The sequence below is a fragment of the Centruroides sculpturatus genome, unplaced genomic scaffold, assembly GCF_000671375.1.
Source record: "Centruroides sculpturatus isolate CEXI.00-Female unplaced genomic scaffold, Cexi_2.0 scaffold991, whole genome shotgun sequence".
NCBI lineage: Eukaryota > Metazoa > Arthropoda > Arachnida > Scorpiones > Buthidae > Centruroides > Centruroides sculpturatus.
Genome location: NW_019385208.1, coordinates 123784 through 140251, shown reverse-complemented (window position 1 = coordinate 140251; position 16468 = coordinate 123784). Strand labels below are relative to the sequence as shown.

General features: G+C 36.6%; 1 protein-coding gene across 1 annotated transcript in view; it reads right to left on the bottom strand.

Annotated features, from left to right (window-relative positions):
• Positions 1-152: 152 nt before the first annotated feature.
• LOC111636129 (CUB and sushi domain-containing protein 3-like) overlaps positions 153-16468 on the bottom strand; it is a 29464-nt gene continuing 13148 nt past the window's right edge. The window contains exons 2-18 of the mRNA XM_023381307.1: positions 8424-8541; positions 8097-8155; positions 7835-8026; positions 7317-7403; positions 7087-7209; positions 6733-7017; positions 6340-6489; positions 2641-2823; positions 2378-2557; positions 2122-2295; positions 1873-2052; positions 1626-1805; positions 1362-1559; positions 635-679; positions 496-543; positions 357-429; positions 153-284 (exon numbers count right to left, since the gene is read on the bottom strand). Of these exons, the coding sequence (XP_023237075.1) occupies positions 197-284; positions 357-429; positions 496-543; positions 635-679; positions 1362-1559; positions 1626-1805; positions 1873-2052; positions 2122-2295; positions 2378-2557; positions 2641-2823; positions 6340-6489; positions 6733-7017; positions 7087-7209; positions 7317-7403; positions 7835-8026; positions 8097-8155; positions 8424-8541 (2363 nt within the window). The 3' untranslated portion in view covers positions 153-196. The remainder of the gene's footprint in view (positions 285-356; positions 430-495; positions 544-634; positions 680-1361; positions 1560-1625; positions 1806-1872; positions 2053-2121; positions 2296-2377; positions 2558-2640; positions 2824-6339; positions 6490-6732; positions 7018-7086; positions 7210-7316; positions 7404-7834; positions 8027-8096; positions 8156-8423; positions 8542-16468) is intronic.

Genomic DNA, 16468 nt, shown 5'->3' with positions numbered 1-16468 from the left:
ATGTTTAAATATTTCACAATTATTCTTAATTTAATATATTTTGGATACCTCTCGACATTTAGTCTTTTCTTTGGGATGTATTGAAAATTATTCGTGCGTCCAGACGTCTGTACTTACGAACGAATGTGACTATATAACACGGAAAACTAGCTAAAGTTTATTTCCTCCAATTAGCTAGAGAATTGTGACGCAACAGTTACTTAGTTCCAACGCCGTACGATACCATTCCAACGTTACCGTTGTTGCACCTTTGTTCGGGGTCTTTAACGTTTATTTTTCTTTTCCTGAATATAAAAAGATGTCATTTTATATATTATAAAAAATGATTTTTAATAAATAAATATAAATATATTTACATTTTATGGTGGATGACTATTATTGTAATTGATAATGTTAATAAACACGTAGCTCCAATAGCAATTCCTATACCTGAACAAGTATAATTGATAAGAAGTTATTGGAAAATAATTTGATATTATTACTTTATTAACCTACCAATGATAAAATACGACGGTTCTTCGTCGTTATGAGGTAGAGTAGATTCTAGAATTTAAATTAAAAACAAAAATTATATATTATTTGTATTAAAATTCAATTTTACACACCCGATCTGGAATATTTTAATTTTCCTCACCTTCGTTATACTCAATTTTATTATCTTCTGTGCTCGAAGTAATATCTGTGTGTTAAAAATGTATACAATATATTTAATAATTAATAATAATTATTAATTACATTATTTTACAATACCGTAAACTTTTTAGCATATTAATAAACTATACAATTGTCGGCATCAGTTATTATTACCCTTTATATTAAGAATTTGGTTAATTTTTTCAATTTTAGTTCCTTATCTCTGCTTCAATTTACATTTATATGTTGATTTTTTAATAATATGAAATAAATACATTTTAGTAAAGAATTAAAAGGCACTTCTAACCAATTAATTGCGTACAAGATTCGCCTTTAAATGAAATTCGTGTCAACGTAGTCAAATCATTATTTGAATATAGGACCGTCTAGAGCTCGTACGGAGTCTGATTTAGCCTTTTTTTCAATTTATTTTCTCTTAGTAAAGATAGCATTAATTTTGTAGGGGTAGAACCCCTATTGTCGTGTAAGCTTTCTCCGGGACCGAGGAAAACTCCCCAGCTTCCCCTTGAATGGCCCCGTTTGGAAGTGGCGCGTTATAGATTGAAGGGGCCCGGGCAAATTTGAATTAGTGTTGACTTCAGACATCTTTTGGAGAAATTTTTGGGGAATTTTCTGATATTTTCGTTGGATTTTTAACGCGATCTCTGGAGGGTTTAATGGTAAACTGGCAACTTAAAAAATGTTTTGGAAGTTTTTTCAAAACTTACTTTCGATTGACTTCTTGGGGCTACATAACGGGCGTGGACCGCTCCATTTTCCGGTGCCGAGACAAATATTATGGGGTGATCCGACTATCTGAAAACCCGAAGAACACTCGTATTGAACCATGCTGTTAACGTGAGTGGAGTCGTTCAGAAGATGGCTTAGTCCATTTTTTATTGTCTTTGGTTTCCCGCAATCTATAACTACATTACGAAATAAAAAATATTTAACAATTTAAAGAGTTTAACGCTATAAAAAATTAAACAAACCTTGGCAACGAGGTTGGGTGTCGGACCACGATCCATTTTCTAAGCATTTTCGTATATCTGGACCATTCATCTTGTAAGTACTCGAACATTCGTATTTAACCACACTGCCGTATGTCGTACTACTCGATTTTAAAACCGTTCTGCCATTTTTTATATCCGGCGGATGGCCACAATCTACCACTAAACGTAATTAAATGAACTTTAACATCCGCCGTGACTAAAATTGAATGTGGTGAAGACTGCATACCTTCGCAATTCGGAACATCTCCACTCCATTGTCCATTTTCCAGACATTCTCTGAAGACATTTCCATTTAACTCGTAGCCAACGACGCAAGAGAAACGCGCGATGCTGCCGAGATGCGTGGTTCCATTCAGGTATACGATATGGCCTTTATGAATATTTGGCATTCGGCCGCATCTAACATCTTTCAAATATAGCATATTTTTAAATATAGCATATTTGTTATAAAAGTAATTTAGAATGTAAAATTTACATTTGCAAGTGGGGGGTTTCCCGGACCATCTTCCATCTTGTTTACAAGTTCGCACGTTGTTTCCGATCAGACGATATCCGGGTTGGCAAGAGTATTCTATCGAAGAATGAACCGCCAGAGAGAGTTTCCCAATTCTGGCGTAACGCGGTACTTCGGGACGATAACAAGTGGTTACTACCGGAGAAAGTAATTAAAATTATTCATTTAAATATCTGCCCCACCCAAATGCGATTAAAATTCGTTTACGTCGACTTACGAGAACAGGCGGGTAGATGCCCGTGCCACTTCCCGTCCGATTTACATACGAAAATGTCGTCGTTAGACAAGGTATAGTTGACGTTGCACATGTAACGAGCCGTAGAACCCAAACTGGTTCTGTCGTTGTCGTACACGATGAAACCGTTTTCTATTTCCTGAAGAGAACCGCAGTTCACATCTTGATTTTAAAAAAACAATGAATAGAATTATCACAAATGCGATACAACGTCGAGTAGTTACGGCTAATGGACTGTTGTATACATTTGCAAGACGGAGCAACTCCCTTCCAAAATCCATCCGCTCCGCATTCCCTGGTTTTGTTTCCCATTAATAAGGAACCATCGGCGCAATCGTAAGTAATTGTTTGACCTTCGGAATAGTCGTACCGGATGGGGGAATAACTGGAATTTTCTTTCCTGTCCGGAGTTCCACAGTTTAAGGATCCTGCGGCGGATAAAATATATCGAAATTAACGTTTTTCACTTTTAATTACGTTCAAATTATTTTAAAGTCACCAACGTTCGTTCGAATTCACCGGTATTTCAAAAACAGCGCGCCTTCGTTTAAAACGGAAGCAGGGATTTCCAACGGAGTCGAGGTAAACCCGTTGGAATCTCCGATGGGGTCAATGGAAACGGAAATTTGAAAGGATCGATTCTTTGGTGAAAAAATCAATTAATTACTGTTCTTTTTCGAAAATTTCAGATAATTTTCAAATAAGAATAATAACAAACGGGTGGGAAATTCATTAACTGATTTAATAATTTATTTGCTATATTAGGAAAAGGATTGGGAAATAAACATTTTAAGGGAATTCGATTGAAAAAATAATTTGTATATGGGCAAACAAAAAAAAAAAAAAAAAGTATATTCATAACAAGCTCATTGTAACTCTTACATTTTTTGAAAGTTAGAAAAACTTCGAATCATTTTAACATCAGATTTTATATAAAATAGGAAAATAAGATATTTTCTAATTCAATTTAAAAAAAAATTTTTAAAGAAAACGTCGTAGAGAAGTAAAAACGAAGTTCTAATTAGCAACAAGAGATGAAAATAAAGGTCTCTATAGGTAAGTACACACGCACGCAACTGAGAAGAGAAACAAAGAAAAGTTCTTAAGAGTTGTCGTTTCGTATGATTTATAATTAATATCGAGAGAAATATATCGAAAGTGTTTATTATTTTTAGAAGCTATAAAAGTCTGCAGTTTGTTTCCCATCGGATGAAATTTCATCGCTTTGCCATATCGACTAACGAAACACATTCGCTAATAAACGTATGGATTATGCAAATTCCTGTCACAACTGAGAATGAATATTCTAGGCAATTTTCTGATAAATTTAAAGAAAAATTCTGAAAAATATATTTAAAAAAATCAAGTTAAAAAACACAGCTAAACTTTATTAAAACTAGAATTAAATGCGAGAAAGACTCACTGGTTTCTCTTAAAAACAATTCATGAATATCATATTCTTCTAAAATTTAGTGTAAAAAATGTATGTAGTTTTATTAATATACTTTTTATTTATTTATATAAATTTATGTATATTTTATATTCAATTTTATTTAATATTTTCATAGGAAATTTTGTTTATGTCTTGTTTGTTGTTTACAATAAATGAATTCCCCTTTTTTACCTTCTCCGTTTTTTTACATTTTTATCATTTAAATATTAATATTTTCTTATTTTATTGTTATTATTTTTATTTATTTATCATTTCTTATGTTTTTTACTTTAAGAATAGCAATCAAAATTGAAATTGATGAACAAACAAAAAAAAAAAAAAATAAGAATTTCTTCATCTTAAATCAAATTTATTTATTAAATCGCTAAAGAAATGACTTATTTATTTATATTTTATATATTTTTAAACAAATTTATATTCTACAATTAATAAATTTAATATTGGTATAGTTTTGCTACATTGTTTGTGTCTGTGGAGTTTTAATGATGAGAATTGAGTAAACTCTCACGAAAATATTAAGGTTTACTTTATTTCTTTATCGAACATTTCATCTCTGTTTTCTTTTAAAATATTTATCACAAAAATTACAAGCCTGCAGCCATTTTTCTTGATATTCCTCCTTTGCTAGCCGGATGTACTTATTATATCAATTATATTCTCCCCTCCATTATGTCAGATAATTGAGATTAAATTAAGAAACAATGGTAGAACTACAGCAGATAGTTGAATACAGTTTTAAATTCGCCTCTTCGTTTGTCAACAATGTAACAAATTAATTTTGTCTTGTGAGGAATTAACTCGCTACATCTAAGTTTACATGTCACTAGAGATCTTTACAATAATCCTCACTTTGCTGTAAATATATCACACTTTGTTGCTAGAATCCTTTACAATGATCCTTATTTAGTCACTGGATCTTCAAAGTAGCCTCACCTTATTGCTTAAATCTTTTATAAATAATATTTATTCCGTTGATAGAATCCTTTACAGAGAATCTAGATTTTATTCTCGTACAGCACTAACATTAAACTTNAATACACTGTGTACAGTAATTTACCTGATAAGACAGACCTCAGAAAAATACTTTATGAGAGCTTTTATACTTTTATAAAGCTGTCTATAATGAAAATTAATTAACTAAGGATTTTTTCGCCCTGCCAAGGTGTGGACCAGTTATCCGGAGTGCTAAGTTATCGAGGGACGAGTTTTCGAGGTTCTACTGTATTATTATTATAAGTAACAAACGTTTAAAGACAAATAGTTACAATTACGATTCTTTTCTCATCTCAAACCCATCAGTTATTTTAGTAAAAATATATTTTTTTGTCTTCTCGTCGTCGTATTTTTTCGATATTTTTCTATCGTTCTCCCGATTCGTCTTAATTAGGAGTCGTTTAAACATTGATTAATTGAAAGTCCGGTAAATTACAATATTTTAAAAATAGCATTAAAAATATTTTTAATGCTATTTTTATTTATTTATAGTGACACGGTGGCAATGCTGGGCTGCAATTTTAATCATATTTTTAATTTATTTCATTTAAAATTAATAGTGGCTTGCATCATACTTTTCCTTCAACAGTAGAGAAGTACCGGCCACCTATTAACTGCTTTCGGAGGTGAAGTTTTGAATCGAAATAACGTGACTTCCGGTTTGCGTCGGAAGATTTTATATAGTTAATCGGGCCCTCCCGCCCTTAAGGTGTCCATATCTGGTCTCGGATTTCATCTATCTAATTCCGTTCTCGAGATTAAGGAATGACAGACGGACGACAGTGGGAATTTACAGGTCTACAATTTAGACCGGTACGACTCTACCGTTAAAGGAAAAGTATGATGTACGGGGGCGAGCCACTATTAATTTTAAATGAAATAAATTAAAAATTTGCAGCCCGGCATTGTGACCGTGTCACTATAAATAACTGTTCGTTTTGAATTCAAAATTTTTAGCTCGTAAGTGTTCCTTACGTTTCTGAATAGAGGCTGTCCATATATTACATCGTGGGAAAATGAGTCGATCTTTTTTATCCCCCCATTCCTTCCTGTCGTCGAGCGTCGTCGGTGTAAAAGTCCTTCTCCTCGATATTACATCGTAATCGACACAACTCCAATTTATTAATAAAATAGACAATTAAATCGAAGTATAATCAATTTCGTATTGTTATCGGAATTTACGATACACACATAAAATATCAAGTTCTAGTGGTTTCGACCCACTCTCCAGTTATTCAATCTTTCCGATTGATTCCGCATGCTTCGAGCTTTTCTTCGATTGTGAAGGAAGAACGTTAAACTGTCAAAAGTACGACGGCTACGACAATAAAAATGTTAAGTAGCGATGACATCGTCTCGACGTCACCAACCTTCGCGGATGTGTTTAATCCCCACTCCGGGATTAACCACGACGTAACATATGAAAGGCCCTTTAGCAGAAGTTAAAATTTTGAATCAAATCTGCTCGGAGATGTTGAATGGAAGAGTGGTGACTTACTGTACTGACAAATCCAGGAAATGTCGTCCAAATCGCATCTGATGTCATTCCACAACCAATTATTATTACCGTCCAAGACGATACAATTCTGTTGTTTGTTGTAATTGTTGGGTTGATCGTCGGCCCACGAAAACCTCTCGATTTTCGCTTCTAAAATTTGAAAAATATTCACTAAAAAGGTAAAAAATTCTCTACTTTTTGTTTTTTTTTTTGGACACACGACGAGAAGTGCCGTTTCTAAAACACTAGACTGTTAGACATCCTTTATTCGTCCTTTTCGTCCTTTATTCGACGGGGAACAAAGGACGTCGAATAGTGTAGTGTTTTAGTAACAACACTTTGTCCTGTTGCAAACAGCAATCTCGCCCCTTTAGAGTCGGAGAGCGAACTTACTGTTAATCCAGTACCAGTCGGAAGATCGATACTTTTCCTCCAGTCGAGCTCCCAACCAAAAAAACAAAGACTTTAAATCGTCTTTTCTCTTTTTCAGTTCCGCCGAGACGAAGTTTTGGGTGCTGTTTTTGACGTCGTGGATCACATCACCCCGGTGACTACTACAGTAATTTCTGGCCGCTTGAAAGGAATCGCTGAGATGCGTGACGAACTCGTAACAGGTGCGGTTGAAAACGGCGAAATTCGTTAGATTCTTCTCTCGGCCGCATCTGCTAACGGCTAATTCTGTCCAATTGTATAAATTATAATTAGTAGTTTTATAAGCGAGTATTTAAACGCGAGAAAAATCAAAACCTTGAGTAGTAAATATCTGGACGTCGCATAAAGAGAGAATTCCTCGCACTCCCACTAATTGAATGTAAACGTATCTTCCTACGTTGGGATAGGTGCACTTCAACGTTTTCGTCACTCCGTTACCTTCCAAAATATAATATAATTAACGAATAAGGATAGTTTACGGTTGTAATTATATAATACAGTATTAATAATAAATGAATAACAGATTAAAAATTCGTCCGACTTACGTAAAATATCGGGATGCCAGATACACAGTTTAGCGTCGGAACTGCTGTTACCCACGCGAATTTCGATGTCGTATAAATGGTATTCGGCTGAATAAATAAAGAAAATTTCCGGTTAAGTTGTTATAAAACGCTGGAATACGAGTAAATGTAACATAAGGCGGTGACAACACGGTCGGAAAAGGTTTGTCTTTCCCGCAATACTCGAACGGTGCCGGTAGAGAAAGGCTTTACTGCCGGACACCGTTGTGGCAGGATTCCCTTCTCCCTAACTTCTTGCGTAATGTAGGTACGATGCCTTTTTTATAGCTCGCGGGCGGCGCCGATCGTTCGTCGTAGGAAAGCGTGTTTCTTATGTTTTTAATGCGTAACGACAAATAACACAGTCGAGGGCGTCCTCCCGTACCGACAATAAAAAATAAAACTGTGACGGAAGCCGGTTGCGCGCTTTAAAAAGCCACGAATGTCTCGGGATTTTTAAGCGATCGGAGAAGCGGACACGAGAAGATAAAAGGAATTACCGCAACAGTTTCGACTGGTGACTTGTACGTATTTCACTCTGTAGGGACGCAACAGATCCACGCTCCACCAGGGGGACGTCTGTAGTTTGGTTTCGCTGCAAGACTCCGCGGGTCCGTCGTTGGCTCGAAACGATTCTCCGTTCTTGGCCGTGCTCGATTGGTTGGAGGGTTTTCCGTGGGCCACGTTGACCGCTTCCAAATTCCAATGGTTAAATTAAAGTTAGAAAACATAAATTTACAAACATTTTTATTAGTATTTTACCACAGACTGGTTCTTCTCCGCTCCACGTCCCCGTCGAAAGACAATTACGCGTCGAAGATCTATAAATTTTTGTAATTATTAAATTGTACTTGGTTCTATACGAATACCGTAAAACCTGTCTACGACGGAACGGTATCGCATCCACCAAACCGTTTACGAAGTGCCATCTCTACTACAGATTTTATCACCGCCAGTTACGGTATTAATTAAGATTTAAAATTCGTTGGTCGCTACGCCGAAAAATTACTTTAGGTCGCGGGTGGCCGAGAGGTTCCGACGTTTCCGTTTTAGACAGGTTTGAGAATAATAATAATAAAATAAACGTACCCGAAGAGCCGGTAACCTTCTTCGCAGGAATAAGAAGCGGCGGTCCCGGGTATTAAATGACTGTCGGAGACGTTAACGCGGCTGTACAGGGATTGGGAAGGCATCGAACATCTCGCTCCTGCCAAAACAATAGATTATTGTGATAGATAACGGAGGATGCAGTTCCTCTACTGGGTTTTGCGGTTTCTCGTTCTTTTCGAAACAATTACGGTCGGTTTGTATCGCCGTTCGGTGTTATTAGTGATTATTTGGCCTAAAGGACGAATCGGAGAGCCACCTAGGAAGATGCGCTCCTTCGAGACGAAGGCCTTGACCCGGTATAAAAACACCAAGAATTGACGGCAACTTTTCGTCTCGCCCGAATATGCAAACCAAGCAAAACGGATTTTCTTGTATTTTTGCTTCGTTGGAACGAAAATGTCGATGTTCGTAGATTGGTCGACTGGTCCAGCCGCGTTAGACCGCGCACCAACGAGAGGAAAGTAGGACCGAGCCAGACGTTTTTCGATCTAGCAGCCGATAGCCGAACACTTGGGAGAAATTGCCGTTTTTACCAGAAAGTGTGCGAAGTAGTAAAAGGGTTTTCTTAAGAGACGACGAACTTTTTGTATCTGTCCCGGTGTAACGAACCCGTACACGGAATATCTTAAATCTTTAATTCGATATAGCAAGAAATTGTTATTCTGTCGACTATCGAGACGCTACGGGCCGTTTATATTCCACGTCTGCGATGAGATTCGGCAAAAGAAGCCACTCCCCTTCCTCCGCAATTGTCGAAATGAGGTTAAATCCTCGAAATTACCGTCCCATTTCTTCTCCTTCTTTCGACTTTGCACCTATTTTAGCGGAACGTCTTAGCAGAAAAACTGATTAATAAGCGCTACGTTTGTCGAGTTGAGATTTAAAAAGCGCAACAATAAAACAAGACGAGAAGCTTCGTCACAATTATTTAACCACGAAGAACCCGGTGGTATCTCTTATCCGAGATAACTTTTATGCGGGAGGTGTGTTTAGAAGAGTGCGGTAAAATGAATCACTTTGAATAATCGTTTTTGTACGCATTCCGGGTCTCGACAATTATAGTTTTAACCCATTGTTCTATTTTAATTCATATTTTTAGTTTTCGCATCACATTTTTCGACATAAAATCTTTAACAATGACTCTCTGCCGGGTAAATTCGTTTTAGTTTTAATTGTTTGGATTTTAAAGAAATTCCACAAATTTTGTACTCGGCATACGATACTTATATATGCCTTTTCACGCATCAATTTTAAAATAAAAATATTTCTTTCTGGCTTTAATCGGGGCCAGATTTTTAAGGGAATCGTCGAGTGCCGAAGAGGAGTTTAAACCCGAAAAACCATTATTCAAAGCGATTAATTTTACCGCGCTTTTCTAAACACATCCCGTATTAAGTGTGAACATTTGTCGATTTGTGAGATTTAAGAAGTACAGAAAGGATTATCTGGCGGGGATCCTTCGAGCCCGATTTTCTTTTCAGTTTATTTGAAGGATCGAGATAGAAGTTTACGAACAGCTACGGCTGCAAACAATACTCCGATTGTAACGGGAAAAGATTTCGTAAAATAACAGTTTTGTATTGGAAAGTCGAACCGTTGGATATTTGAAACCGGATAAATTGTGATTTCTTCTTCGCCCATCTTCCCATCTCCCGTAAATATCTTAAATCGAGAGTTTAGAGCCAGACAATTAGCAGCCATTTAATTAGCACGAACGATTAGTAGATCAATTAAGTAAGTAGCATTAACTATTGGCAATCTACTACGCAATCTAAATATCGCCACGTCGGAGTCGTTACTCGGGATTTACGAATGTCGACAATTTCGTCGTCGATCACGAGCTCGGTACAAACGTTTCGTTTATGGCGCAGACTCTGTACGGGAATTACATTTTCAAAAAAAAAATTGACCGTTTCGCTTGGCTAGTGTGGTTTTTCGTCGAATTCAGTGGTTATTTATACGTACTGTACAGTACGCGTGTCCTTCCTCTTTCTCCCCCTTTTGCCTTTAAGGAACGAAGGAATAATAATTATTATTATTGTACGTGACGACTAGCGACCTTTTTCCCATACTCGCAACGCACATTTTACAGGGAAACCCGCTAAGCGAGGACTGTTTCTATCGGGATACCGTATAAAACGGAGTCGGTGGATTTACGTTTACGGGGTATTCGCCTACGATTATGTAAAAGTTAGGCGAAAGTCTCTTAAGAAGGCCATCTTCCGTCCTTCTCGACCTCGCGTAGTAATTTCGATTCAATTCTTTATTGTACGAACCTTAGTTCATTACAAGAGGCTAAAGTATTAATTAAAAACTGAAGTTATTACAATTTAACAAATTAATATACAGTAATAATAAATTTTTGAAAAACGATAAATGAATTACATCTTTGCAGGATTTAAATCGTGTCAAATATTTTTTTCCTGTTTGTTTTAAATTTGATGCAGTGAAAGAACACGTTCCCAAGTTTCATACATTTGCGAACTACAGTTACTATAAATTCTCTCGGGGTCTATTATTAGTCTAGTTTTATACTTCAAAATATAATTTTCACCACATCTCGGCTGTAGAATTAATCGTTTTACATAATTTATATCTATAAACAAATAATCCTCACACAAGTTGTTTTAAAACGACGATATAATTGGAAATCCTTGTTCTTTTCCAACAACGACCGATCTTGTACGCTCTGTTCGCAACATAGTTATAATTAATGTTTGATAACTTTCGATCATATGAGGATCTTGGGACAACCATAGAAATGAGAAACCGTGTAGATCTAACAGATTTTTCGATGTCAACGTCCAGTTATATGTAGAATTATCCATCATTGGAGACAATTTATACAGTCGTGATACACTACTTTAACATAACTGTTATCCCGTAGTTTCAACAGTCTAATCCAAAGAAACTATTGCTTTTATTATTAATACCGATATTCTAAAAACACCAAACTCCAATCGCAACTCGTAAGCTGGAATTTTATGGTACAACGTAAAAATACTGTACTTCGAAGATATAAAGCGAGGGCAATTTCCATTTTATCGCGATAAATAATTGCATACGTAAGAACAGCGTAAAGTAGTACGGATGAAATCATCGAGTGAAATAATTTTATACGAATATGAGCAGAATTAGTTTTAGCTTTTGAAAGAATAGACCGCATAGAACCCAGTGCCATTTTAGTCTGGCGAATACTATAATTTTTAGTCCGTAAAAACTGTCCAGAAGACAAAAATAATTCTCCCGGGCACACGTAATAGGAAACGACTCGTATAGGCCGATTATTAAAAGACCATCTCTCTCTAGGTGATAATCTACCACCCTTCTCGAACACCATCGCTGTTGTTTTTGAAACATTTAGGACTATAGTTAAGCCATAGTCACGATAGAATTCCCGTAAAATCGTAATTTTCTTTCGCACCATTTGTGGAGTATCGGCAAGAATTGCGGTGTCGTCACCATACATTAGTACACGTAACTCGCCTCGATCGGAGAGAGTCATATTTAGCGAAGTCCCGGATAGGTCATATTTAGCGAGTTCCACTATCAACCCATTTACATATAAATTACAAAGTAGTGGGCTTAGAATCTCACCCCGCAAAACTCCAATGTAAATACTAAATGAATGGGTCGTTTCGGCTAAAATCTTTACTCTCGCAGTGGTTTTGGAGTATGTCAATTATAAGGCCAAGAAACTATTTATTCATACCCATTCTTTCTAATAGAGATCATAAAACTTTATGACTAACGGTAACAAATGTAGATTTAAAGTCTACAAAAGCAGCATAAAGTTTTCCTTTTTTTTTTTTTTGCAATTTCAATTGCATCAATGCGTTTAATACAAATATTTGATCCCGGAGAGATCGGCCGGTTCGAAAACCCGCTCGCTCCCGACAAAATATCATTTAATAATCCAATCTTCTAATTTTTTATTTAATAAAGACGTAAATAGTTTACCAATTACAGGAACCAAAGATATAGGCCGATAAATTTTGGGGTCACACGCGTCGCCTTTTATATATATTGAAATAACCAAAGATTCGATCCATTTTTTCAGGAAAGTAGAATTTCTTTTAATAGAGTTAACGTTGAAACACTGACGAAAACAATTACACCGCCTCCCTTAGTTACGTGGTAAGTAAAATCACCTTATTTATCTCCCGCCAGTAATCCATTTAAACGCGCAACTGTTATTTTCACAAAAAAAATTGATAGAGAAATTTCCCTCTATTATTAAAATCTGCGTATAAAATCAAGTTAGTTCCACGTAGAAAGTAGTTTTCTATAGGAAACAAAGTATTCTTGGAATCAACGTCGTAGTTATTATCGGGCGGAATATAGGACACTATTAACCGAATGTTGGTTAATTCGTCGGTATCTAGTTGTAAAATCGATACAGTGTCCGAATTCAGTTTAAGTCCGACAATTAAGCTTTCCAGCTACGACATATGTGACGATAAAATTTATAATCACGAGAGAACATGGATTCAACTACTGTGTGTGTCCGTTTCCACCATTTTGTATATCAGATTCCAGAAATTTATTACGTAAACCCGCAATACCGAAGAAGAGAAGTTTCGTATTATCGTCTTTATCCAAATACGGATCATCGTATCGGCCATTATAAATTATATTCCCAAAAAAGACCGTTCTTTTCTTTTCCATAGAGTCCCACAGCTCCGGTACTGGTCGAATAGTCATCATTAATGAATTTTAAATTACTAACATTTTTATAAACTTATCTTCAAAATCAAACAGTTTAAATTTTCCAGTTCTAAAAGCGCGTTTAATATTGACATCCGCTACCTTTAATTTATCGTCGAAAAGTTTTTAAACCTTCGTAAGAGAACAATATTATCCCTTGTAATTTCGTTAAGTTTTCCGATTATTACAGATTACATTAACTTCCGTATTTTGTTTGTCATTTCTCTATCGGTTTCCAGGACGGGTGGGGTAGCCCGGATCCACATCTATCAACGCTCGCGCGCTGTCTAAACGGTTCAAAAGTGTTTCTAAATTATTATTTGAAGAGGCTGGCAGTTTAGTTCTCGAATGTTCGGCACGACGTCAATCGTTCCCAGACGTTTTCTTTTCATTTCGCGGTGATAATGGCGAAAAAGTTTTCCTTTTCTGACATTTTCCCGGAAGGAAACAAATTCACGCCTTCGGAGTAATTTAAATATTTATAACGGTTAGTAAGTGTCTACCGCAATCGCGCCACTCGTCTACATCGATTTTTAAATGACTTAAAATTCTCGTTTCCTATAGGTTAACGTACGAGAACCGAGTTCGGAACGAAAATCAAAAGTCGGACGGCCGACCAATAGGTTTTATCGTTTTCTGTCCATACCGCCGTTATATTTTCCTACAAATCGTTCCAGACTGCATACTATAATATCAAAAAACTTACTGCTGAAAGATAAGGTGTGTTAGTAAGTTTTTTGATATTTTCCTACGTGGCAATTTTAAAAGCTGCCTTAACGATTTTTACCATCGACGTAAAATAATACGCGACGTCTAAGGTATTGTTTAAAACGGACATCTACGTAATAAATCTTAATTATAAACTGCCGAGCGCGACCGAACGAACTCGTCGGTGGAAATCGTTACGTAGATTATTGGCATTTGGCCGGAGTTTTAGGCCCCGTACCAATTCGAGTTACGAACTCGCGACGGAAATATTCGTAAAGGAAAAACAAAACGAAAGGAAAATGTAAATTCTACTACGATAAATCACGCGTCCGTAGAAAGAATAATTGGAAACCTAAACAAAGACTGGCTTTTCCAATGTATAAGGTCAATTAAACCCCCAGGCAGAAAAAACGAAGAATAGAAAATGTGCAAAATTAAAATAAGTTACACGTTTTTAGTGAAAATTCCGGCCGGAAGTTTCGTTTTAGGAATCGTTTCGGTGCCGAATCGACGTTCTCGTAATTACCGGAAAAGTCGCTATTTTTTGCGTCGAATTTCGACGGGGAAGGCGAAAAGTCTTGGTAAGCGGCGATGCGAGAAACTCGTTTGACGACTTCCATTCTTCCAACTCGTAACTAGATCGGGCGGCGAGAGTTAATTATTTCCCGTAGTTTACCTCCGTTAATTGGGTTTCGCGTACTCCTCGTTTCCTCGACAAAACTCTTTATTTCGGCCCGTTCTTAGCTTAAGCATTTTATAATATAAAAATAAATAACCACCAGTTGGCTCTTACAAGGGAACTGTCGGAGTGTCTTCTAATAAATTTTAATAAAATTTAGTTAATAACTACGTTAAAAGTANATTGGGAAATAAACATTTTAAGGGAATTCGATTGAAAAAATAATTTGTATATGGGTCAATGCAAAAAAAAAAAAAAAAAAAAAGGTTGGGAACCCCTGGTATACAGGCTGCGTAAATGATCGCTCGACTCGCTACCACAGATATACTGTATAGGCCTATTTTAGAAACTTATTTGTTAGTTTAATTTTTTACCTTCTTTTTTCCATTCATAGGCTAAAGGATGGGACACCAAAAGTACGAGATTGTAAAAGGAAAGCAGATTTACGACGATTCCGATTATTTAATAAAGGTTGACACTTTACCGGTGACGTATCCGTTCGAAATAATCCAAAAACCGTTGTTTCGACATTCGAACTAAGAGCGTCGTTGTCGACGGTTAATCCCGTCGAAAAGATCGTACAATATTAGCGTGACTAATTTAGCCAAAATCAGTGCCGAAGAGGAACTCGAGTTAGAGGGAAAATAAGTTTCGACGCGTTTTAGGGTTAGAGAAGTCTACAAATTGAAATTCTGACCTTTCCATTCATTCGCCTCTTCGGTTGAGCTTGTTACATATAATGTTGCCAGCGGGTTCAACCTTCGCTGTCGAATTTTGGAGGAGGAATATCTGCGACTAATAGGCCTACATAATGCAATTTGGCGCCATCGCGACTTGACATGTGACTGTGACCTAACCTAATGATCTAATATAGCCTATATATATATATATCTGAAATCCCTTGGTATATATATATAGGCTATATAGGCCTATATATATATTCCTACTATTCATCCCCGCTTCGCGTCACACACAGAACACAATAGAGAGGTTGAGGCGCACGTTTTAAACGTGTAAACGCCGTGTGACGTTCGGCGCCGCTTTCCCGTAAGCCTAAAAGTTTGACGATGGTGTTTGGAATGTCGAGCGTGATTCCACCGACTATCCAAACACCATTGTCAAACTTTTAGGCTTACGGGAAAGCGGCGCCGAACGTCACACGGCGTTTACACGTTTAAAACGTGCGCCTCAACCTCTCTATTGTGTTCTGTGTGTGACGCGAAGCGGGGATGAATAGTAGGAATATATATATAGGCCTATATAGCCTATATATATATACCAAGGGATTTCAGATATATATATATATAGGCTATATTAGATCATTAGGTTAGGTCACAGTCACATGTCAAGTCGCGATGGCGCCAAATTGCATTATGTAGGCCTATTAGTCGCAGATATTCCTCCTCCAAAATTCGACAGCGAAGGTTGAACCCGCTGGCAACATTATATGTAACAAGCTCAACCGAAGAGGCGAATGAATGGAAAGGTCAGAATTTCAATTTGTAGACTTCTCTAACCCTAAAACGCGTCGAAACTTATTTTCCCTCTAACTCGAGTTCCTCTTCGGCACTGATTTTGGCTAAATTAGTCACGCTAATATTGTACGATCTTTTCGACGGGATTAACCGTCGACAACGACGCTCTTAGTTCGAATGTCGAAACAACGGTTTTTGGATTATTTCGAACGGATATGTCACCGGTAAAGTGTCAACCTTTATTAAATAATCGGAATCGTCGTAAATCTGCTTTCCTTTTACAATCTCGTACTTTTGGTGTCCCATCCTTTAGCCTATGAATGGAAAAAAGAAGGTAAAAAATTAAACTAACAAATAAGTTTCTAAAATAGGCCTATACAGTATATCTGTGGTAGCGAGTCGAGCGATCATTTACGCAGCCTGTATACCAGGGGTTCCCAACCTTTTTTTTTTTT